Source organism: Amia ocellicauda, chromosome 1 (genome assembly GCF_036373705.1).
Source record: "Amia ocellicauda isolate fAmiCal2 chromosome 1, fAmiCal2.hap1, whole genome shotgun sequence".
In the NCBI taxonomy this organism is placed as follows: Eukaryota; Metazoa; Chordata; class Actinopteri; order Amiiformes; family Amiidae; genus Amia; species Amia ocellicauda.
Window position 1 is genome coordinate 27960385 of NC_089850.1, and position 21888 is coordinate 27982272.

The 21888-nt window shown below is 38.2% G+C and overlaps 1 protein-coding gene across 2 annotated transcripts in view; it reads right to left on the reverse strand.

Annotated features, from left to right (window-relative positions):
- The window catches only part of akap12b (A kinase (PRKA) anchor protein 12b), a 49282-nt gene that overhangs the window by 24197 nt on the left and 3197 nt on the right, over window positions 1-21888 (reverse strand). The window contains exons 1-2 of one of the 2 annotated variants that reach the window (XM_066700608.1): window positions 8664-8738; window positions 1019-1139 (exon numbers count right to left, since the gene is read on the reverse strand). In XM_066700608.1, coding sequence (XP_066556705.1) covers window positions 1019-1139; window positions 8664-8681 — 139 coding nt within the window. In that variant the 5' untranslated portion in view covers window positions 8682-8738. Of the gene's footprint in view, window positions 1-1018; window positions 1140-8663; window positions 8739-21888 lie in introns of those variants that run through there. The other variant, XM_066700598.1, reaches the window with a different exon arrangement.

The following is a 21888-nucleotide window of genomic DNA, read 5'->3' on the forward strand; positions in this document are numbered from 1 at the left end:
GAATGTAAACATAGCTAGCAAGAAAGATTTTCTTTCTCAACAAAATACAGTTGAGGAAATCTAAGCTATGAAGAGGGAGTGTAACCCTTTTTTGTAATGTAAAAGAAATAATTTTACAAAATGCTCATGATTTAAGATCACCTGCTGATATTCACTGACTTCAAACAGAACATGCTCATTGCATTTGACACAATTCAAATGATCTCGTTAGACGATGCTTCAGTTTGCTGTTTTCAGTCGTCTCCCCTCATAAATTAGCATGAGCTTAGAGCCAGATGCAGAGCGGTTTAAAGTAGGCTGCTTAGTGATTTAATTGACAGAGGCTTCACATGTGTGTGCTAATGTGGCAGCCACAGATGCTGTTTACAACACAGGGTTATTAAATCTTGAGTGCCTGGTTACAGAAGTAAATATCTTTGTGAGGACTAACTTCCACTGTTCAAATACAATGCAGACAAGGTTCTGGTTAGTGAGGAACCGCTCCTGAAACAGGTTCAGAGAACAGATGTACTAAGAGGTGAATTTCAACATGGGTTTCAATAATAATAATTAAATAAGTTGCAAACAAACACAGAACTGTTAAGTCAAATAAAGTTTCTAAGCACAGGAAATCACACTAGTCTATAATGAACCAGTGTGAATGAATTGATTGTCTCTGATTTCCTTTATGCATAATCCTATTGGCACTCAAACAATTCTCAGATTAGCGGTCATATCCGTGGTACTACTGGCGCTGAAGGACTGTAAATTATCCCATTTTTAGCCACAGTTCAGCAATGGATTTTAAAGTATGTTTTGAAGACAAACAACTTCTACATATCAGTATGTGAGGCAGCTGGGAGTAATTGAGGGTAACTTGGAATCTTAATTAGAGATACTTCCAAGGGTCTGTAAGCTTTGTTCTCACAGGGTTATTTTTTGCCCGGGCTGAGGACTGGCATGCAATGACAGCTACCACCGAGTTTTCTGATGAGTGTCTCTGAGCATGAAGGAGCTCACAGTCCTGACAGAGACTTACCTTCATCGGGGATCGTCTCCTCAGCCTGGCCATTGAGCTGCTCCTTCTGCCCATTAAATTCCACGACCTGGTCTTCAGCCTTTCCATTCAGGCTAGAAATCTGTCCATTCTTCTGTAAGGACTGAAAGACACGTATGTGATTAAAATAATGAACTGTCAAATATACAAGGTTCAAATTATCCTGCCCTCCCCCAAAATAGATTGTGATATTAAGACTGCTTTAGCTATAGTTGCATCCATCATTTTGGGAGGCCAGGCCTTGTTTTTATCACATATTTCTGCCACCATGTTGGGTTCAGTTCTGGACAATGATGTGGTCTGAAAAGTCTGGTGTAGTAAAAATAAAGGGCGTCTCAGTTGTTTGATATTAGTTCATTTATAAAAACTTGATGGCTATAGAGCAGCAAATATAATGAATCTGAAACATTTGTTAAACAGCAGCCCTGGTTGTAGGTGTTTGAGGGACAGCTTATCTCACTTTTTTTTTCTGCTTTTACAAAAAAAGACAATGGCTAGGAGTCCAGGTCTCAATGGGGGTAGGCTCCTCACATTTACATATGTATTTATCAGGTTTTTAATCACCATTCTTCACTGCAGCACTGCTGATTAAATGCAGGCTGCCCAGCTAGGTGCCAGCATCCAAACAATGCTGCCCAATGTGGGAATTAATGCTAAATAAGAGATAGCTCAGCCTTCAAAGGGAGAGCTTAGAACTGTACTCTAAACAAACCTGTGGGGAGTGGATCTATTCAAAACAGACAGTAATCTAGCTGGCCTGGAACTAGTTAGGCTGTGAACACCACCAGTGTGTCTTTTAAGTACCGCGTGGAATGCAAACAGATAAAGAAATGTATTTCCAAATAGATATCATTGTTTAAAATATCTGTTTTCCACTAAATTCCCTCAAGTATAACAAAGGCCCAGACTCAATCCTGACTTATAAACACCTGCACATGTTCCAGTGCCAGTACTTAATAGTTGGTTTTCATAAGGTAGGCACAAGAAGTCTTGTGCAAACCAAGGCAAACCAAACTTCACCATCAAGTACTGGGTTTTAATGTTAAGAGAGAAACATTTTTGAAGGAGAAGTATGATTTTAGTAAATTCATCCATATATTTGACAAGAGACAACACATATAATTATTGTGAAGATATATTTCTGTGTAATTCATTTTAATTTATGTAGGTCTTTCCATTATAAGTGCCGAATCCAGTGAGCTATGCTACACCAGAACCCTGCAGCACCACACCAATAGTCGGCTGTGTTGGTTAAACTTGATACTCTCTGTTCATGACATCAGAGATAGTTAATTGTGGATTATCTTTTTTAAATACTTTGTATGTACAGATCTTACAAGCTAAAGGTTTTAGATAGCCCTGAGAGATCAGGGTGAATAACTACACCGCAGGTCATCAGCTGGGACCCTGATGTCTTGAGGAGCTGGGCTCACACTCTCATGCTGGAGACCTCACAGATTGTTTGTAAATGTTTTACTGTCCGTCTCTGTTTGGAGAAAACACATAAATAAGCGTTTGCGAAAAAAAAGGCTATCCAGTAAGGACAACAACCCATGATAAAATGTTACATTGAAAACAAATCCGTTTGTGCTGATTCCAAAAGCTTTTCGATATTGCAAACCTCGGTACCAGCACTGGAGGTCTCTGTGCAATGTTTTCTGTTAGATGATAAGGAAATTGAATGTCAAATTCTTGGCTTTAAAAAAACAAACAAACAGCAGCTGATTAAGACACACTATTTACCTATAATCTCAAAATTACTCCAAAAAGGGTAAACAGCCTGTCAATCTGTGGTAATAAATACATTGTTAGAAATGTTAATCTCTATGGAAGGATAAATAGTAAATATTTTCATTGTAATGACAAGAATGACATTAAAATATGTTTTAGGATGTTCTCAAAGTCAACTGATGGTTAACAGAGTTTCTCTCAGTCTGAAGCCCTAACAGTGAACAAGTGTTGCTTTGTATCTACCTACTCTACAGAGGGATTTTCTTTTCACTCTCATGTGTTTTGAAAATTACGATGCCACTGACAGCAGTACAATGTCAGCTTGTACGGACATTGTCCTGGTAGATTGAACAGAACGGAGAACAGCTTTACAGTGTGGTTTTAATTAAGCAAATGGGTTGATCTAATTCCTGATGTGCAGGTCTTCTCCAAGAAACCCTGAAAAACTATCCTTTTCAAGCCTTTCTTCAAAGAGGACCTTTGTAAAGGCTTTGGATCAGGGAAATAACACCTGCAGGAGAAACAGAAGGGCTCAAATGTGGCTTTGCAGCCTTTGCTGGTGCCACAACTCAAACTCTCCAGAGCGTAGCGACATAATCAGCACTTAGAGGGCATTGTGAGGTATGAATTTACAAGCTGGGCGTATTTTAGAGCTTTTAGTGTGTGGCATAAACACACCTTATATTGAGCAACAACTATTTATGTAAATAAAGAGCTTGATTGGAAGCTGTAAATTTGATGTGTTTATTGTTTTGTAAAATATTACACTGAATTACACTAATTACACAGATTAACCAAAAAGATTATTTGTTTTTAAAGATACACGAGACTTTCTGACTATGACAACATGTTATTGATCTTCCGCTCTGACTCTTGAGATGTAAAGCTGGCAACACAAATGGTGAGTCATCAGTTTAGAGGCCTGAACACAGAGCGCTTTCAGAGTCCTTTATCTGATTTAACGCTGCTGCTCTTCTACACAACACAAAAGCAATGCATGTCTATGGAACAGTACAGGCTGCTGCTCAAACACTGTCTGTGATGGTGACCCCCCACTCCGACCATCACCGTCACCATCACCCCACCACCCCCCCCACTCTCTCCACCCTCCATCACCCGCCACCCCTGCATCATCTCATGGCTGCCATTCCCAGTATTCCTCAATCAGAATTCAGGCCCATTCCAGAATTCCTCATACCAGATCCAAATCACCAGACCTACATAGTTCTGTGTCCGTTTTCTTGTCCATCATGTAATGCCTTGTTATGACATCCCTTAAAATAGCCAAGGCTGCATTCCTTAGTAGGACAACTCCAACTGCTCCTTGTTTCTAATTTAACCCACGTTCATTGACAAAAGCCACAACCTCAATCCCACCAAAGATGAAAATGTAACATACCTGCTAATGGTATCCGTTTGAATTATTGATTTCAGAATAATAATTTTGTAGAGGTGCCATATTTTATGGCATTGTGAGTTATTTTGTACCATCTATATCAACTGATTATTACTTTAAACATAATCCTGTCATAGTGCTATGGTGATGCAAAGATTGTTGTTATGATTAAACAAATTTAGCCAAAACGATTAATATAATGAGCATTAAAAGCATGTTTCTAGATTAGTTTACTAACAGTTTATGGCAACTTTTCAGCAAACTTCACTGGTTTGTTAAACTGAATACAAAATATTTTACAGGAAAAAAATAACTGCTAAAATGCCACACTGGAAACCTAAGGAGGGAAATATATATTTTAAATTGTTCCATAACTCAGGTTGGGTATTGTAAGTGATTGTATATTTTGGTGATAGAATGTTAAATATTTCCTGCAGATTGCAACATCAAAACAAGCCAGACCCCATGATTGACCTCACGGTCCACTGTGGATGGTGCAAAGTCACAAGGTCACTGAGGAAGTGTGCTCTGCAGATGCCACTAGTGTGTCAAGAGCCTGAAAATCCAATCTGATACTAAACTGGGAGAAGGGACTGGGAGAGTGTCAGATATTCTAACACCCCAGATAACTTGAAATGTATTTGCAAGACCACTATGTGTTAGCAGATACCCTCCGGGACAAGATATGCAAAAGGGGCAAGATAAGAAGTGAGTTGTAAAGTGATTTTTGAAGCTTAAATCATGTAACACAATCACCTCATTTATATTTTCTTAAAGGTGCAGAAAAAGTGAATATTTTATATAAACTCTTTGAAAGGAGCTCATCAATTGAAAATGTCAAGTTCTGGCTTATTTGGGTTTTTCCCTGCAGATGAACATCAGACTTCTGTTTCAAGCACAGGTTTCAGGTCAGACTTCAAACAGACGCTGGCTGACCTTTCATGGTTTTATACACTGGCTGGAGTTCTTCTGAAGGTGAAATGTTAATTGACTACACTTCATATTTCATATACATTTCATCTTCCTCTGAATTCAGCCCAGCAGGTATGTGCATTGTTACAAAACGTTTGAACGAGCACTTTTAACCTTCATTGCACATGGCCTGTAGAATGCATTAGTTAGCACCCGTCTCTTTGACTGGAGTGGGGTTTACAGTTAGGTGTAACGTGAGGCCTGCCTTTAAAGACTGCATGGCGATTTTGCCACCAGGGTGCAGGTGATTGGACAGCAGATTTAAACATGTCCAAAACAGCTGTTATTTGTAATGTACACAGAGCATGTGGGACACAAAGTATTTGCAGTCACTGCGCTTATCAATCCAAACATTGTTATTACTTAGGGCCAATATGACACAAGGTCTCATGAGCAGAGCAATCAGATAATACAAATAAAATCATAAATATGTATTATTGATTGTTTTTCCAGGTGCTATACTGTATTTTTATGTATTGTTCGAGTCGCACACAAAAGCAGTGGCACTCTATTTACCTTTATACTGTGAATTGAATTCACGCTCTCAATAAAAGCATAGCTCATTTTACAACCGTTGTTTTCTATCAAACTGAAAGAAAAGGATATACAAAGCTTAGAACTGACATACTAATTAATTGAGTAGCTGGCTTGCCAGATGTATGCTAACAGCTATGAAATTGCCTGCTTTCACAGGCATCAGGTGGAGAGATCGCTTTAATAAAGGAAACTAAAGCTGCTATAAAGAAAGGCAGTATCAGAGATCTTGTATAAAGCTTGCATCACTGAATAGTAAGGAATCTTTCTTCTATTAATTGCTCCCACCCTTATTGTATCATATGGCCTCCTGTTACTCTAGGGCAACTGCACTAGGGTGTTGCTCCCTCACACCAGCGTAATGACTAATTGATTTACACACTCCTACAAAATGAGCTGCTATCTTACAGCTGTCACCCTAACTCATTATCATTCCTCATCTGCCAGCCCCACATGGCACAAATTAACTTGCTTGGGCACCTGACGCCAGGCCTCGCTCTGTAAGCTCCTGTGCACGGCAGCAACACCACACAGAGACGGTGTGTTTATTCAGTCGATTGCCCCTTCAATTCTGATGACTTGGTTCAAAATGACCAGGGCAGGCGGCTCCAGAGGCTGCAGCGTCCATAAATCACAGGCCGTCCTGGTACTTAATTCCCTTAAACTCCACCCAATTTGCTTGGGAAGAATGACTTTTGTATTCAAATGTAGTAAAAATGAGTGGCCTTTGAACAACCTACCGCTGCAAAAGAAGAATAAACAGTAATAAAGACGTGTTAAAATGAATTTCCCGTGTTAAGAGAAGAGAAGGATGTTTTAAAAAACAAATCACAGGGGAAGAAATACACTTCAAATGAAGTGGTCAGTATAACCTCAAGCTTTCTTTTTAACCGTTACAGACAAGTACAGTTTTGCTAGCATTGTTATCAGTTACAGTAACCGTATCAATAAGCAGTCAATACAGCCTCTCTCATTTAAAATACAAATGCACTGGACATCAAAATAAAAACCCTTCTGGGAAAGGCAATTATTTCAATAAGATCCATGTGTTGAATTTCTTTACTTACTCAGTTGCCATGTTTTTTGCAATGCTAATGTCTGCATATCAGAATCCCTAGCTGTTCCCATAACCCCCTACTGCTTTCTGATATTTAACAATTATATGAAACGTGCTTTATATCAGGAATCCCTTGTCCGAAACACACAGTATGTCATAGACATTAATGTAACAGGGAATCACACCAATAGTTGCCTTCCCCACCTCTGCTTTAATATGAAAGAAAACAAATCTAATCTTTACAAGAGGTACCCTGATACCACTTCATCCAGAACCAGCTCTTTATCACACGAATATGCTTTTTTAAATGTCATTAAATCACAGAAACAACTGGAAAGCAAACACGGAAAGTTGTCATTTTCAATTGGCCGCAACCCAGACGCTGTTTAAGCCAGTACTGTTACGACTATCAGAATACTTGTAGCATATTCCAATATATTGATAGCGGCCATAATAAATCAACAGAAAATGATCCCGAAGCTTTTCTATTTCTCAATCCCCATGACAAATTACTTAGATAATCCCTGAAGTCTGAACTGTGTGTGTAGACAAGCATACAAATAACTGAAAAAAAGGCAAAAGCAAAATTCGAGCACAAAACAAGGAATTATCTGTGAACATTCTGTTTTTTTGCCAGTTACAACTGTATTTAAATTATACATTACATTCAGGAATTCACTGACAAATAGGACTAAAGAAGAGAGTAGATCATATGTCATGTGTGTGAAGGATAAAAGTGTGGTAACTTCTCTGTAGTTTTTACTGTCTCTGCAGCTAATCCCCTAACAGTGCAAATAACTGCATATCAATTGCGCCCAGCTAGCTGGAGATGACAGCAGCTCTCATGAAATATGAGTTCCTGGGGAGCTGGGACTGTAGACAGAAAATGGTCTCAGCACTGCAGGAATTCATCAGCAACAGGCAAATATGCTTTTAATTCCACACCTCTAGGACTATAGATATGTAATGTATTTGTTATTTACATCGACTGGCTGTAATCATTGATTTAGCATGTTTCCAAAAACAATTCTAATTCTTCCCTACTTGAAGAAGGCCATATTTAAATCCAATATATATGTTGTATAATCCTACTCACATGGAATTGAGAATTGTCAATATTTAACCAATAACAAAACAAATGAATTGTTGTAAACTAACTGTATTTATGACGTTTTCACATGGACATTTCTTAAGTTGCCTGCTTTTACTTTTCCACTTTTATACGATATTTGAGCAACACTCCTTTTGATAGTTAGATCTTGTGTTTTCATAATAATGATATTTTCCACAAACCTGAATGTCAACAACAAAGCTGTATGGAAATCTTCCTTAATCAAACCAAACAGAAAAGCAACTTCTGTATCATAATATCTATACCTAAGTCCTTAATTTGTGTCTGCTTTGTTCGATATGATATGAGATAGTTGAGTGTATGGATACATCATTGAATTCATTTCCCAAGACCTAAGCAAACTACAAGCTAAACCCAGCAGAATACCTGCCAAAATGTACAGATAGAAGAATTATACAACTGTGGTGATTATTATTACTTTAGAGCACACAGGCATCCCAGACTGAGGTCCCAGAAGCAGCTGGGACAGACACGTGCCAGCAAAGTTCATAGAAAACTTTGGCATCCCAGAAAACAAAAATGTCTGGTTTAACTAATCTATTCTTCAAAAATAGCTTTATTTTTATGACTGAGGGTCTGGAGTGACAATGGAAAATATGATGAGTAACCATTAAACCATTTTCAAGAAAAAAATAATAATAGATTTTGAAACTTAAAAAAATAAAAGTCTGTGGAATTTTTATGTCCCACTTCAACCACTGTTAATGTGCTTCCCCAGCAAATTCACCTATTTTGGTTCAAATCGTGTAGTTACATTGAACAACAAGAATACATGATGAACACTGAACCAAAGTACCTCACATACCAGCCCATATCGCTGCATGCCTTATGAAATGGTATACATTTTCTCCTCTGATTTGATCTGCACAGATTTCGAAGACAGAATGGCAGGAACCAATCACAGTAACTGTAGGGAAGAATGCAATTCTTATGTAAATACACAATAAATGCAGATTATTCTGAACAACAAATCACTTGCACATTGACAGTACTATGTAACACACTCATAGGCTGAGACTATGAAGCAAAATGTAAGTTAGATGACAAAAAAATACAAATACATTATTTTACACGTGATAAATCCAAAGCAAATTAACAACCTTGACAACAGTGTTTTTATTATTATTATTATTATTATTATTATTATTATTATTATTTTTATTTCTTGGCAGACGCCCTTATCCAGGGTGACTTACAACATAAGTGCAAAACAAAGTGCAAAAATACAGTTAAGTAAAAGGCATCAATCACAGTTTTTCTCTGCAGGAACAAAATACATAAAATAGGCCAAAGATACACTAGTCATCCAGTCATGTTGCACATCAACTTTAAGAATGGACACTGAATCTCTTCAACATCCTTATCCAGTGTTGATTCAGCAATGTTTACATTTTGCATTGGATTTCCTTAGGTCATGATTCTTTATATTGTTGTTGCTGTGTTAATGTGACAAACACAAACCAATGAATTGTGAAAGTATACATCACCCATCTGAAAAAAAGGAAATACAATGGAACACACAATTTCCAAAAAAACAAACACAATCGTCACTGATTTCATTGACCTCACACTGACACATTCTTGTATCTTTCAGAATGCAGCCCAGAGTTTACAATCCATGAGGTTTACATCTGTAGGAACTTTTGCAACACTTGGTTCAAGGCCTTTGGCTCCTGGCATTTGGGTTTTATAGTCCAAGAAGAAGCCTCAAATAAAATGATCTTGCAAGCTGTTTTTCCAGACTCTGGTGTCCTATAAATCCTCCCTCTTATTTTTCAGTTTTATCTCTAGAACGAAAACACAAAAAGAGCTCCTCAATGCACATTTCTGAGGCTTACCTGATAGGGGCTAATCCAAATCTGAGTAGTTATACTGTGACTGGAAAGGCTCTCTCATTGGTCTCATGGTTCAATATTAAAAACCAGAGACTCAGGGAAAAGGCTTCAACAATACATTTATGAAAAGCTTTGTAGATCTAAGACTTTTTGGCAAATCAGTACTATTTTGATGTGTAAAAAGAGGCATATGCCAAGAACATCACTGCCACATACACGACTCCTGCATCTAAATATCATCGGCAGTTCCCTACAAGTTCTCCTTTCTCTTGAAACACACAGTACTTGCAGTAATGACTGAACATGTTATATATATATATATATATATATATACAAATATTGTTAGAACTGATGGAAGGATGTATTATATAATATACCAGGACATTTTTGTCAGAAACCTGCAGTAGGATCTCAAGCTTGGTCGTTAATGGACTGTCCGTCATGACAGCAATCTGAATGCCACATCCACATATATAACCAAATGGTTAAGGGAGCTCAAAATCAGACTTCAATCCATTAGAAAATGTGTGGTAGGAACTGAAAAAAGCATTCCCCAAGCACAAGCTTCATAACCTGGAAGAATCGTTGATGTTCTGCAACAGAGGAGTGGTTGAATAAAGTTGAATGAAGGTTTGGAGCCTAAACTTAATAGGCTGCACAATGTGACATCTCCATGTTAACAAAGAAAAAAGTGGATTCGCAAAGTACTGTTTGCAGAGGCATTAATAAACTTTGAACATATTTAAATATTTATGAATACTGCCATACCAAAAGTCATGAGTAAACAATTTTCAGCTTGACATAAATATAATAATGGGTGTATTTTCTATCTTGATTTTAATTTGTTATTATGTTTTCTGCTTATAATCCAATAATTGCACATACATATTGTGTTAATTGTAGCCATAGGGAATGACATCCCCACCTGATCTGATTAATACATAAAGCTATGTGACAGAGAAGGGAAGGCCAGGCTAAAGACTACATGTCATTCCGTTGGATCTGTTGGACCCTCTTGTCAAAATCATATATCTCTCTTTAAAATGTTGTACTGCCTTGTGGCCAAAATATAATATTTTCTGTGTAACCTTTTCAAGGGAAGTGATATTCTACACGTTGAAAAACTGTCAGTTTTAGAAGTCTACCACCATAGTATTTAATATCAATGTGAAAAAATGTATTATGTGCCTTTTTCTTCTTCTTTTGCTTGTGTTTAATACATTTTAAATGACTCTGTAAACCTTATACAATAGCAACTGGATGCTCCAGGGTGGCATCATAGGATATCAGCCAGTGCCGGATGGATTAAGGCAGTCAGCTGCAGCTCAATGGTTCACAATGCACCCAAGGCACTGCAGAACCCCAGGATAACACCCTGTCATCCACTAGAACTGAATCATTATAGATGGTAGTAGTTACCATTCCTACCGCTAGGACATCTCTGCACTAGTAATAATGATACCTAGCCACATTATATTCAGAAGGCAGACCTTTGTTGATTTACATAAATGGCTTTCACACTTGTGAAAGGGGGCTGCTTGGACACTCCTTCAAGGAATCTGAAGTAGCCCTATCTTCCAGTAGAGTGATGATCCATTCTGTGGCTTAATTTCCTATTAGGAGGGGATGCTTTGCAGCCAAAGAATGGAGCAGAATACAGCTGGGAAAAGCCTACAGCACAGGGCAGACTGGACTAATATACATATCAGAACAGCAATCTGCCCCACAGTTGACTCTGCTCCAGAAGAGCACACTGGGCTATTTATCCAGGATCTTCTATTTCTGTCTCATTCAAAAATCTAAAATTGTATACACTAATCATCCCCATGGGAGCTCAAGAAAAACATGGAATCTGCCAACAAAGAGCTGTTTCTCACAGAGGCCCGTATAGCACGGGCAAAAAGTTAATCTCTTTCTCCTATTTCATATAAACTTAATTTTGACACAGCAACCCCCCCAGTCAGAATTTGCAGAAGTATTACTCAGACAGGTTTGGAAACTCCAGTCCTACTTGAATAGATGACATTGTATAATAATATTACTTCTCATACGGCCTTTGGGGTTTTAAAAGCAGTAAGTTGTCACCTCTGAAAAAACAAAAATGTGAAAACATGTTAATAGCCAAGGGACAACTTTCACTAAACAGAGTGAAACTCAACATTGCAAAAGCAATGGAACGAAGCTACAGGGTTACATCGATCTCCCCCTCAGTGATGCCAGTGTGGAAGCTACGTTTCTGGCGTGTGTCGATCTCAGGTCCAGTGGGAGACGGTACTGCAGTGAAAGTGTCTGCTGCCTGAAGCTAGGCTAGAGACTGGATGTCATGCAGCAAACCAGAACTGCTGACTCTGGACTGTGTGCTCCATTTCCATGGCATGGCTAGACTGCAGAAGTGACTTGAATAGTAATAAGTGCCTGTCTAACACTTCCAGGGCTGTTACACATTGTTGAGAGGTATACCAGAATAAGAAAGCAGGCAAACCAGTATGAAATTACCATTAAGATGCTTTTAGTTTTCGACCTGTCGAACAGAGACGAAGCTTTGGGTTGAAATTAAACTGTATATTCTCCTGGTCATGACAACTGTGAAGATCTTGGATGGTGTAAACAAATTGAGGTATATCAGTCAAACACACACCTTAATAAATGCAAAGATGTTTACATTTCGAAAAGCGTAAAGAGTAAGATCTCTACTGTTTAGATATTTTGTTTGTTGTAAACAATTCACCAAACTATTGAATAATCTTCTGGTAGTCCAGTTTCAACCCCCCCAAACTCAGAAATCAGTTTGTCTGGCACCACAGCATCCTATTTTGCATTTTTAACCCATTCAAATATTCATTATTTGGGTCCAAAATACATTAGAGCCAATTAATACAGTATTAACTATTTAAACAGACATTAATTATGTAGGGCCTTATTAACTGTATTTTAGGGCATTAAAGTTTTAATAAACCATTGTTACAGTTAGCGAGTTAGAATTACCCCAGACCTGAGTAATTAAGTTAGTAAAGCTTTGTGGGTATTTCACATTACACAGTTGTGACAGTGTGTGTGTGTGTGTGTGAATTTACTTTAACATTAAAATAATAATGTGTCTGTTTCACCATAAGGAACAGAAAAAACTACATTCAAACACACACACTGTACTAACTAGCAACTGGAATCGCATGACTCTGAAACTGTAAGCAAACCCCAGAATGGAAAGTACCTGATTATAGCACTGAAACATGACAATTGACGTTTGCACAAAATGGTGAAAATTATTCCTTAGGGGTACAAACTTCAAATAATGCAACCCAAATTGTCAATAAAGAAGCCCACTATGTCAAGATGGGGCAGATTTTTTTTTAAAGATCGAATGCAAATCCTTTCTAAGATTTACACCTCCTCCACTCCTGACCTAATCATAGAAATGGAAAAATCAATGCCTTCTCCATTACATTGAGTTAGATTGATGGAGAATCCCACATGTTTGAGGGTAATTGTGAAAAATCATTAGACAGACCTACTGGGTCCTCAGCCACGCGGTGTCCTGTGGGACTCAGCGCCCTTCAGATCCCAGAAAATGCACAGCCTTGGAGCTACTCCTTGTGGAATATAAATATGTTTGACTTCAAAGCCTTGTAGGATGTGCATTTCCATTTAGTTCCACATTACTGCGATTTATAAGCAAGATGCACCATGTCATCCTAGTGAACCGAGATATTTAATTCATTAGCAACTCTGGGGTGTGCATGAAATCATCCATCCCACTATAGAAATGCAATGAGCAGCAATACCATCCAAGGGCTTGCAACAATGTGCTATTATACTACTCTATACATGCTTTACATTGAAAGCACTGTACTTAAGATTACAGGGATTGGTTAGGGATTTATCCTGGCCTTAAAGATTATAGAAAGCTGATGTTCCGTATGCCACGTAACAAAAATACACAATGTATTTCTCCTTCAAAAAACTAAACAAAAAATCTTAAGGCTTTAACTCCAAAAAATCAAACCTCATTTAAGGTTTTACAGGAGCATTTTTAATCTATCTAGAACTGAACCTAAAACTACAACCCCTTACTAGATTTTGCCCATTGCATGGTTAAATTCACACTGTTATAAAAAAAAAAAAAAACACACTTTGCTTTCTCGTGAAGTCATATTTTCATAACTTACATTATTTTAATTCTTGTGGATAAGCTCAAGTAACACTTCTGAACACAGAATAAGATCATTTAAGCCTTTCAGGGACACACAGAGTCTTCAAAGTATCAGGTTGTATCTGATACACCTAATCCCTTATACTACTACGAACACAATTTAACACACTTTAACCTTTGCCACAAGATTCCTCACATCTTGTATTTGTAGATTAATTAGTGGTATCTTTCAGACGCACAAGGAAAATGCTGGACCAAGTGATTAGGCATCCCATAGTATCATGTGTTCGTCAGGAGAAGGATTTCAGACATTTCTAAAGGAACTTTTAATAACTTTTACTAACAGGTGATGCAAAGTGTTACCAATCAAAATAAATGCTACCTTCATAGTCAATATGTTGGGTGTCTCCTATATGGATACAGTGATGGCAGTGGCTTTAACCCCCACCACCGCTCCATAAATCAGATTAAAAAAGAGATTGCAAAGGGCATAATTGTATTAACAAACAATACATACAAGTCTCAGTATCCAATATGGTTTCAGCTACAGTTCTCACACACTATAAATTGCCATGTTTGAAGAACATTTTCAATGGACATGTTTATCGTTTTTGTCAATAGAAAGTGGGTGGGATGTGATTCCCAGACTAACGACTCTAAACCTTCCTTTAAACAAGCCATAGGGGTGGTGAAGGAAGGAAACTCCTACTTCGCCAGCTGGCTTGTTTGTCTTCTAATAGAAGCAATGTGAAGTGAGGTTAAAATGCTTAAAAAACCTTCTCCCTTCCCCAATATTGCTTCCCTGTGCCCTATATAAAAGGTCAATTTCTTGGAATGTTATTTTGTGCAAAAGAACTGAAAGGCAAAAGTAATCTGACAGCGGCCAAACTGCACCCCTTCAAATAGAATAGAAGTATAGAAATATGCAACAAGGTTTCTTCTTCATTTTTTTTTCTTTACCTGAACTCTTGAAATTGATAATGATCCTGTATGAGCTTTGTCTCTTCAATCAAAATGTCTTTTTAGAACATGATATTGTGCTTTTTCTGCAGTTCTTTCCTTGGGGCAGGTAATTCTGCCCATATCAAGGAGCTAATGGATCGTTTTACACAGCTGCTTGATAGTAAAGGGGAGGGGATTCTTAGTGCAAGTGCATGCATGACCTGACAACAGCATTTAGCTAACAAGCACAATTTTGTATTGCTTCATGGGCATCTTGGATCAGTTCCACAGCTGGATTAGTTACAGTATCCTATAGTTCCCACCTGTCTCGGTGTAAGCACTCGCTCTCTCTTAATGGTAGCAACCATTTTATACTAGAAAGTGTCAGAGAAGCAAAAGCAATGCCAATATACAAATGCTGCAATTCATTTTTTAAATGAGTGCTTTATTGGCCCACCTCTGGGATTGCTCACTAGAGAGTATCAATGTGGAAAATGTGCTTAACATTTGTCAAGTAGACAATTCAGAATATTATTTCATACACTTTGAACCTTTACAGTGAAGTGCAGGAGGCACCATATTCTGAAACACAAGGTACCTCTGGGATCCACTCATCTACAATAGTACAATTATACAGTTATTAAAACAAGATATTGACTCAACGCACTGTGCCAGCAAGGGCACACATTTATGACTGAGTGTCTAATTTAGGAGTGCTGTGGTGCAGGGGCATCCTGATTGGTTAGAAGCAACTCTACACTGAAGAAGTGCTGTCAATGAGATGGTTTGCTAAGTCCTCTATACCAATGTTTGGTTCAGTTGGTCCTGCACAGAAGAGAGATGCAGTTGCATTTATAATGTATTACCCAAGATATCAATCACTTTAGTGCAGTCAAGCCTCTGACTTATTGCAAAATCCCCTGGGGGTTTGATTGATTTCGAAATAAAAATTAAAGAAATTAATACAATTAGCTTTTACATCTAAAACCTCAAATCGGAATTTGTCTTTTCATACAAAATTGGAAAGAAATAACCAAACAATGGCAACAAAAATAATCTAGGTTCTAATATTTAAGACCTAATACAACATGTTTGGCCCACATAGGTCCTGTAGTGCAGCCTGTTACTAGCTATGTGTGAATGTGAAGGGAGAGAGAGGGGCTGTGGGTTATTGGCACCTCCCTGCCCACTGCAGCCCTGATGACAGGAATGCCCTTTATCTTGTTGTCCTGATGTGCGGTTCAAATCTGTGCAGGAGGACTGTGACAGATGCCATTGTGCGCCACTTGCACTCCTCTGTAGGGAGTGACTTGTGTTTCGGAAGTCTGCACTATTAACAACCTCATTAGCAGGGTTATTCCCGATGGCAGATTCCTGTCAGGAGTAGGGACCTCTTACTTGTAAACTTCCACTGTATTTTACTTTAGCAATCAACAAAGCAGTGTTTTCAGTACCGGGGTTTTAGGCTGGAGCAGGACTTATGAGAACATGAGAGTGCAGCTCTTTCAGCCAGGCCTCCACCATTAACAACCCTGACAATCAATGAAGCGCCACTTCTAACAAAGGCTGCGATGCTAATAAAAGCTTTACTGATACCAGTTCCATTTCAACTGCTTTGCCAGCATGGTTACAGGAGATTACAATAGCCCCAAACAAGTACAGTTAGGTCCATACATATTTGGACAGTGACACAATTGTCATCATTTTGGCAATGGATTTGAAAGGAAACAATCAAGATATGTTTTAAGTGTAGACTTTCATCTTTAATTTGAGGGTAGTTACATCCAAACTGGGTGAATGGTGTAGGAATTACACCAGTTTTTATATGTGGTCCCCCTAATTTTAGGGGCTCAAAAGTATTTGGACAAACTAACATAATCATTAATTAAATTGTGAGTTTCAATACTTGGCTGCAATCCTTTGCAGCCAATGACTGCCTAAAGTCTGGAACCCATAGACATCACCAGATGTTGGGTTTCTTCCCTGGTGATGCTCTGCCAGGCCTGCACTGCAGCTGTCTTTAGTTCCTGCTTGTTCTTGGGGCGTCTTGCCTTCAGCAAGTGAAATGCTGCTCAATTGGATTCAGGTCAGGTGATTGACTTGGCCATTGCAGAACATTCCACCTCTACACCTTAAAAAAGTCTTGAGTTGCTTTCACAGTATGCTTCGGGTCATTGTCCATCTGCAGTGTGAAGCGCTGTCCAATGAGTTTTGAAGCATTTGGCTGAATCTGAGCAGATAATATAGCCATAAACACTTCATAATTCATCCTGCTGCTTTTGTCAGCGGTCACATCATCAATAAATACAAGAGAACCAGTTCCCTTGGCAGCCATACATGCCCATGCCATAACTACCTCCACCATGCTTCACAGATGAGGTGGTATGCTTTGGATCATGAGCAGTTCCTTCCCTTCTCGATAATCTTCTCTTCCCATCATTTTGGTACAAGTTGATCTTTGTCTCATCTGTCCATAGGATATCTGTCCATACAGGGGTCTTCCTGTTTCCTGTTTACATCTTGTGGTAAACCCTCTGTATTTACTGTGGTGAAGTCTTCTCTTGATTGTTGACTTTGACACAGATACGCCTACCTCCTGGAGGGTGCTCTTGATATGGCCAACTGTTGTGAAGGGGTTTTTCTTCACCAGGGAAAGAATTCTTCTGTCATCCACCACACTTTGTTTTCCATGGTCTTCCGGGCCTTTTGGTGTTCCTGAGCTCACCAGTGCGTTCTGTTTAAATAGTTGATTTGGCCACAGCTAATGTTTTTGCTATCTCTCTGATTGGTTTGTTTTGATTTCTAAGGCAAAACTCCCCAAGAACAAGCAGGAACTAAAGACAGCTGCAGTACAGCCAAATATAAAAATGGGTGTAATTCCTACACCGTTCACCCAATTTGGATGTAACTACCCTCAAATTAAAGATGAAAGTCTACACTTAAATGACATATTGATTGTTTCCTTTCAAAATCCATTTTGAAGGCATACAGAGCCAAAATGATGACAATTGTGTCACTGTCCAAATATTTAGGGACCTAACTGTATATAACCCAGTAATAATTCACTTGCTGAAAATGAACAGCTCTCTTTTATTGCACAGTGAGAGACATTTCAGAACTGCAGTTTAATTTCTTTAACCTTAATTAAAGTAGGCAGCAGCTATTCTAGTCCCTCTCCAGCTGAGATGGAACTACTTCAGTTTCCCAAGGGTGCACAAAGTTTACTTGTTGTTGTTGTTGTTGTTTTCTGGTTTATTTTCATATTTTGAGGGCTGATGAAGGAAGCAACAGAAAATTAATAGGGTCCCTTTTTCAAATAAACAAGTCCTTTATTGCTACTGGAAAGCTGGCAGATGAACAGAAGTGCACGTGAAGAGGCCATGATTATGTAAAAACCTCTTTCCATTCTTTTGTCATGATCGGTCCAGTGAGCAGATGAGGTGAAATCTGCCCATCCCACACATGAAATACATTAAGCTTTTGTATTTCCAACCTTAAAAACTGGATTAATTAATGTGCAGGTGCCCCCCATTGGGAGGGTGTGCAGTACACAGTTTAGAATTGTCACTGCTTTATAATATTGTACCCAAGGATACTGTACAACACTGTCAATTTGGGGTGTAAAAACATATGCAAGTCTCGTAGGGAGAGTATGCAACTTCTTTTCTTCCATGCCAGTAAAATTACCTTATTGGAAAAGGTAGAAAATGAGTGTCAATAAGATGTGTACCACACCTCCTACAGCTTCCAATGGTGGTCGTTAATGGACCTGCTCCATGCTTTAACAAAAACACTCTCATTCAAACACATTCAACATCTAAGCTAAAACACAACATGGGCACCAAATGTCAAGCATCTCTTTCCCCAGCACTTGGGGACTTTTCTGTTTTATTTCTTTATGTACTCTTTACATTCATTCAGATACAGGAAGAGACATTGTACCATATACCCTTTAAACATCAAATGCATCTTCCTATGGACTCACACAAGGGAGTCATTCCTAGAGCATTTAGCTCTTTATCATGTTCCAGTTTATAAAGACTGAGAAGGGGCTCAGGTCCTCAAAGTGCATGCATTACCTTGTGTTTGTTTTCCTTAAGTCTACACTTAGCTTGCAACCTCCCTCCAACCAAAGTACTTGAGCATTGTTTCATAACTGTTATTGAATTATTTATTCATTTTAACTATATGAACACAGCAGAAAATATACAATTAATGTAGTCAGACTGTCAGCAAACAATCTGTGTGGTATTATTTTGGTGATGTCACGTGATGTCTATTTATAAATTGTATTTAAATTGTGGTATCCAGGTGCATTATCCTATTTCCACTGCTCAAGTGGAACTGGAAAAAAAAAGTTATTTTGTCAGCTGTATTCATATGTTAAATAGATAGATGTTTAATAAATGTAATTGAAATATACAATAACGAAAGTAATGCATTAGTTTCTGTTTTTAATTTGTTTATACTGAATCAAATTACATTTGATCAGGGGCATGAATATTTGGGTAGATTTAGAAGCAACTGTAAATATATACAAACATGAAATGGCTATCATTGTCTGGTCATGTGGTTTCTAACTTGACGCATTTGCCCTTGACCTAATATACTGTACTACTCTGATTCTGTAATGGCTTGTCAATTCCCCACAGAAGGTGGGGGTCACAGTGTTATTGACTTGTGCCATCTTCACAATGAAACAGATCCCCCCAATGATGATCATATGGTCACCCTATTATAACCCTCTCTTGTAAACCACCAGAGAGCAGCCTGGACTGGAGCTCTTTGAAAGGACTACCCACGGGGAGATCTGATTGCAGTCACTGTACATTGTCACAATCTTTGCATGTATTCAGTAAACAGAGGTTGTTGTTATGGGTAGCATCAGATTTTGAAATCTAAAAAGAGAATGTAGGATAATGGATTTCCAATAGATAACCTAAATCTATTTTCTTCAAGGGAAAAAAAAAATCCGACATTGTTGACCTTCATTCAAACTATTCCTGAAAGCACTTTGCATTTAAATGTGACACTGAATACAATTGATCCATTCTTCAGGTTTTTTTGTCATTGCTACAGGACTCTTTCACTTGAGGAATTGAAGGAAAGTCCCCCTCTGGGCTCTATTGACTTCTTCCCCTCTTCCCCACTGGAACTCTCTCTGCTCCATTGCCCTGGGCTTGTCCACAATTCAGCCTCAATTGGCTTTTTGTCTCAGAACTCACATTTCTGGTCACATAATGTATCTGACCATTCATGACAAAAGAATTGTGAGTTTTTGTCTCAGTCTCTCCTTGACAAGAGTTAACCACAGCAAAGTATGCTTCATATAAAAAACAAAAAAATGTGTTTTCACACAAAACCAAAATGCTTATATCTGTTGGCATGGAAGTCTACTAATGCTTTTTGTATCAGTTCTTGTGACAGTCAGTAGTCAGTTGAGCAATCATTCATGTGTTTAATCATTTTTATTTATTATATTACGACAACTGAGTCTTTTGAAAACAAAAGCAGAAACCAAAGCCTGTTCATTTGTCCAATTTACACTGTTCCCATAGATAGTATAGATATCATAGTGCAAAGTGAGTTAAAATTACAATTGTCCTGATACACAGCATAGTACTGAATTAATCATAGAGGCTTTTGAATGTAAACAAACGTCCAATCTTATTCACAAGACAAAATAGTAAAATATGAATGATTATTTATGCAGGAAAAGCCATCCGGATTGCACAGATGTACTTAAAATTGTTCAGCCAAGGATAAAGAAGAAGACATTGACAGTTATCATCACCAGATCAATAATGCAACTAAGCACAGCCTTGGTTTTCAGTATCACTTCAGTTTTCAGTGCATTCACCAGGGAAGGAGCAGCCTTTACCAAAGCTGTTTTTACTGGAAATGGTCAAGGAAGTGATTCAGATTCAGACAACCATTTTTGAGGCAGACATTAGAGTGGTCTCCATAGGCCTGTTTAGCCTAAAATAAAAGCACTCCACTTCGAGGGGAACATGGGAAGTCTGTGGACACATATTCACGCAGCAGTCTGTGACCTAGTTCTGAGAACACTTGAGCATTTCTAAAATTCCTTTTCGTATCCTAGAGAGGATGTTTATCAGCTACATCTCCAGCAAAGAGCTTACCAATTCTGCTAACACTTTCAGTGCCGGTCACACCAGGTAGTGTGAAGTCTTAATCACAGCAAAGTAGAATATGCAGGAAGAAATGTTTTCTCTGTGGATTTAGAGGTTCCCACATTAATGTGATTTGTAAATCTGACCGAAGCAGATGTGATCTCAGGGTGGCCACTGAGTTCAGAGCATTCACAGTCTCTCAAGTAAAGCAGGTCTATCTTTATGCCATGGTTCTGGAAACTAGGGACCAATAGATGGACTTCAGTTAGGACCCTTATGCAAACACAAAGATAATTAACAGAAAGCTTCTGCTTTTTTCCTTACATAAATTGAAGGGCATGCAAATTAACCTTCATTCTGTTATAATGTATTTTAAATTACAAATTAGGGCAGCTACTGTTGAATAGTTTTAATGAACACATTACATAAATGTAAAGACTCAAAATAAGCTGTCCTCTACTATGGACATATTTCACTTCCATCCACTTTAACAACACTTTATAACATAATGGTCCCAGTTTTTAGCCTAATCAATGGCGCGACTTAAACTGCTGTTCATAGTATGTGGCTCTCAATCAATTTAAAGACACACTGATACACACTGTACACTGTATATCCTATGAAGATATTTTTCTTTTTACTTGTGCTCTGATATTATTCAATGTTAAGAATAATTACCCATTAGTGTAAAATAAAAAATACATGTAGCAAACAGTCTTTAGAGCCTACAGGAGAACAAAATACAGACGTGCTCAAATTTGTTGGTACCCCTCCACATAAAACGAAGACTGCACAATTTCCTCTGAAATAAGTTGAAATTGACAAATGGACCCATGACCTACGACTAAAACAGAGATTTCTGACACTGGGCAGTACGTTTCACTCCAGAATGTCATGACAGTCTTGAGATTTCATTGTGCCCTGCACAGATTCAAGGCACCCTGTGCCAGGCGCAGCAAAGCTGCCCCA